Source organism: Bos mutus, chromosome 19, assembly GCF_027580195.1.
Source record: "Bos mutus isolate GX-2022 chromosome 19, NWIPB_WYAK_1.1, whole genome shotgun sequence".
NCBI lineage: Eukaryota > Metazoa > Chordata > Mammalia > Artiodactyla > Bovidae > Bos > Bos mutus.
Window position 1 is genome coordinate 14,374,537 of NC_091635.1, and position 3,134 is coordinate 14,377,670.

General features: G+C 60.6%; 2 protein-coding genes across 2 annotated transcripts; one reads left to right on the forward strand and one right to left on the reverse strand.

The window, feature by feature from the left end:
- Positions 1–251: 251 nt before the first annotated feature.
- Positions 252–2,984, forward strand: TMEM88 (transmembrane protein 88). Its single transcript, XM_005894808.3, has 2 exons — positions 252–504; positions 613–2,984. Exons 1-2 carry the CDS (start codon positions 295–297, stop codon positions 880–882), a joined length of 480 nt encoding a protein of 159 aa, XP_005894870.1. The 5' UTR covers positions 252–294; the 3' UTR covers positions 883–2,984.
- NAA38 (N-alpha-acetyltransferase 38, NatC auxiliary subunit) lies at positions 1,873–2,710 on the reverse strand. The gene is made up of 3 exons (XM_005894809.3): positions 2,576–2,710; positions 2,207–2,393; positions 1,873–2,036 (listed from the first exon to the last, which is right to left on the reverse strand). The coding sequence occupies exons 1-3, from the start codon at positions 2,654–2,656 to the stop codon at positions 1,924–1,926; spliced, it is 381 nt and encodes a 126-aa protein (XP_005894871.1). The 5' UTR covers positions 2,657–2,710; the 3' UTR covers positions 1,873–1,923.
- Positions 2,985–3,134: the final 150 nt, after the last annotated feature.

Below are 3,134 nucleotides of genomic sequence, written 5' to 3' on the forward strand. Positions count from 1 at the left end.
AAAAATCCTGTTTCGGTAACGTGCTAGTGGTAGCAAGGAGAGCCCTGGGAGGAGGGCAGTGAGACCTTGATTGATGGGGAGGGACTGCGCAGACCCCGGCTAGGGGAGCCCCTCCCCGGAGGCGCCTGTGGAATGTCCAGAGCTCCGGTCTCTCCTTGGTATGGGGGGGGTGCCTAATCCTGGAGTCGCATTCCAGGATAAGGGGGGGTGGGGTGGGGAGAGGCTGGGCCGGGGGAGGGGCAGGAAAGAGGGCTATAAGGGCCGCGGCCCAGGCGGGAGGGAGCCAGGCGGGCCATGGCGGATGTCCCCGGGGCGCAGCGACCGGTTCCCGGCGGCGGCCCAGAGCCCCGGGACCCCCTGGACTGCTGGGCCTGTGCTGTGCTGGTCACGGCCCAGAATCTCCTGGTGGCCGCCTTCAACCTTCTCCTGCTGGCGCTGGTGCTGGGGACCATCCTGCTGCCCGCTGTCACCATGCTAGGCTTTGGCTTTCTCTGCCACTCCCAGGTAAGCATGAGCCCGCGTTGTCGGGGAAGGGTGGCGGTGGGGTCTGTGGGCCGCAACGTCGCCGGGCCCGGGCTGTTTGGCTTGGGCCTCACGCTGCTTCTCCTACAGTTCCTTCGCTCCCAGGCACCCCCTTGCACCGCGCACCTGCGGGACCCGGGCTTCACAGCCCTGCTGGTCACCGGATTCCTGCTCCTCGTGCCGCTGCTCGTGCTTGCCCTGGCCAGCTACCGCCGCCTCTGCCTGCGCCTCCGCCTGGCCGATTGCCTCGTGCCTTACAGCCGAGCCCTCTACCGGCGCCGGCGCAACCCGCAGCCGCGGCCAGCCCGGTCCTCACCAGGGCCCCAGGTTGCTCCAACCTCAGGAAAGGTCTGGGTCTGAGGACCCTCGAGTCAAGAACAACCCTGAGGACTGCCCTCTCTCCCGGTCGGCCCAAGGACTTGAAGCTTACCCTGCCCTCACTCGTGCCTAAACCGTGTCCAGCATCCCCTTAAGCAACTGAACATCTGTGGACCCAATTCTGGTGAAAATCCGCTACACCCTGAAAACCCACTTTCGTCTCACTACCCATATCTGAATCCTGAACATCTGGGCTGGACCCTGCATCCCCGCAGCCCCCTGTGAATAGACCTCACTGGTGCGCTGGTGCTCTCCTTTTCCGGTGCTGCTCCTAGTATTTACGGACTGGGGGGCGGGGGGAGGGGTGGCGAGGTTGGAGGGGAAGGAGTCATCCATCACACATCAATAAAGAATTATGAACTGAACGCAGTCCTGGGATCCTGTGAACAGAGGGACGGCACAAAGACTATCATTCCTGAAACGTGCCCAGGAGCAGGAAACAGCAAACGGGTGGGGGGCGGGGGTAGCTTTAGTTCGCAGGCCCAAGCATCCTTGAGTCTCCTGGCCTTCCCTTATCGCATTAGCCCGCTCTTCCTGGCCAGACCCCAGAGCTCTGTCCCTGACCCCAAAGGCACCTTCTCACCAATGGAGTGAAGGGGGCCCGGCCTCTGTCGCCTGCCCTGCTCCCCTTGGGGACCCAAGTCTTTTCTCTGACCCCAGCTTAAGAGGAACTCGGTGTTGCCAGGCCGGAGAGGGAAACAATGGGCCTTCCGGAGCAGGATGACACCCCGCCTCCTGCCACAATTCTGGAGCAGCTGCGTGGGAGGGAAGACAGAGGGGCCCATCCTAGGGCCTGTGGATCTGAGGTTCAGCCTGTTGCCCATCCTGACCTCGAATGTGAGAGAACCTTTGGCAGTTCTGGACATCCAGGTTGTGGAAGGAGGGCTGAGTGCTCCCGACCTCATATAAGCTTGCTCTAGGAATGGGATGTGCAATCCCTGCCCCAGCATCCCAGCTACACACACACACAGGTTACGGTCAGTTACAGGTTTAATGAGGACTGAAAGGCATGTTCGACAGGGCTCAGAGATAGGGAGGCCCCGCCAGGCTCTCTCTTTGCACCTCAATAGAAACGATGTGGTGTCCAGGTACCATGGCCAGACCCAAGACACGGGGTTCCCCGGCAGAGAAGGAATCTGGAAAGAAGAGAGAGCATTAGGGAGGCAGGACAGGGTCGGCCACGCCCCCTCTGAGCCACAACTTCTAGCCCCAGAAAATAGGGTGTGCAGCCAGGCACTTTAGGGGAAATGCCTCGCGTGAGGCTCCGCCGCATTCCCCGGTGGGTGTGCATTCCCTGAGCACTAACCCGACGGCTTGAGGAACTCCTGCGCCGAGCCCAGGATAACGTTGCAGTCACGGTCGGTGCAGAGGAAGCAACCGACCAGGGTCCGTCCATCTGTCATGCGAATGCGCATAGTCTTGTTGAGCAGCGCCTCCAGCTGCTGCCTAGCGCGCGCAGCCGGCGAGTCCTCCTCGCGCTCCCCGTCAGAGTCCTGTGCAGGGCGGGACATGCGCTCAGACCGCGCCGCCCAGCTGCAGCCTGTCTGCGGAACCACAGTTCCCGACAGCCTACGGGGCGCTCACACGAAGCCCAGAGGCTGCCGGGCCTGCAGTTCCCCTTCCGTTCCCCCATCTTGCTCCCCGACAGCCCCTCAATCCCAGAACCCGAGCTAACCCCGGCGCTGGAGCTGCTTTGACGCCGGCTGCAACAGCCATTTTCCTCTCGTAGCAGCATCGTTGGTCCAGCTCCGGCCATTTGTTCCCGGGCCTCCTCCAAGTCCGTCAACTTCCTAAGAACCTTTGAGTCCGGTGGTCTGAGATATCGCGAGCGCTCCCTACCTATTTTTTTTTTCGCGAGATCACCTCTCCAGTTCTTCGTCTCTTCGGCAACTGCAGAGATCTCGCGAGCTTCTCCTACACCAATGCTGCGGCTCAAGGAGGCCAATTACGCCAGACGTATTAAGATATCGCGAGAATTTTTCAACTATCTAGCTTCTTACCGGTCTCACTGGAATTTAGCGACAATTTCATAATTACACTCCTCCCCTTCGTTTTTTTTCCCTCTGCCTCGCGAGATAGTCTGTCCTAAAGAGTCCCTGTAGCCCAGACCACTGAATAAATTAAAACGGAGTGTGTTCTCTTTCCTCGGACATCCTGAGGACACAACTACTTGAACGCCGGGATCGGACTACGTTTCCCATGAGTACCCGCAGCCCACGCCCCTCTTTGCTTGT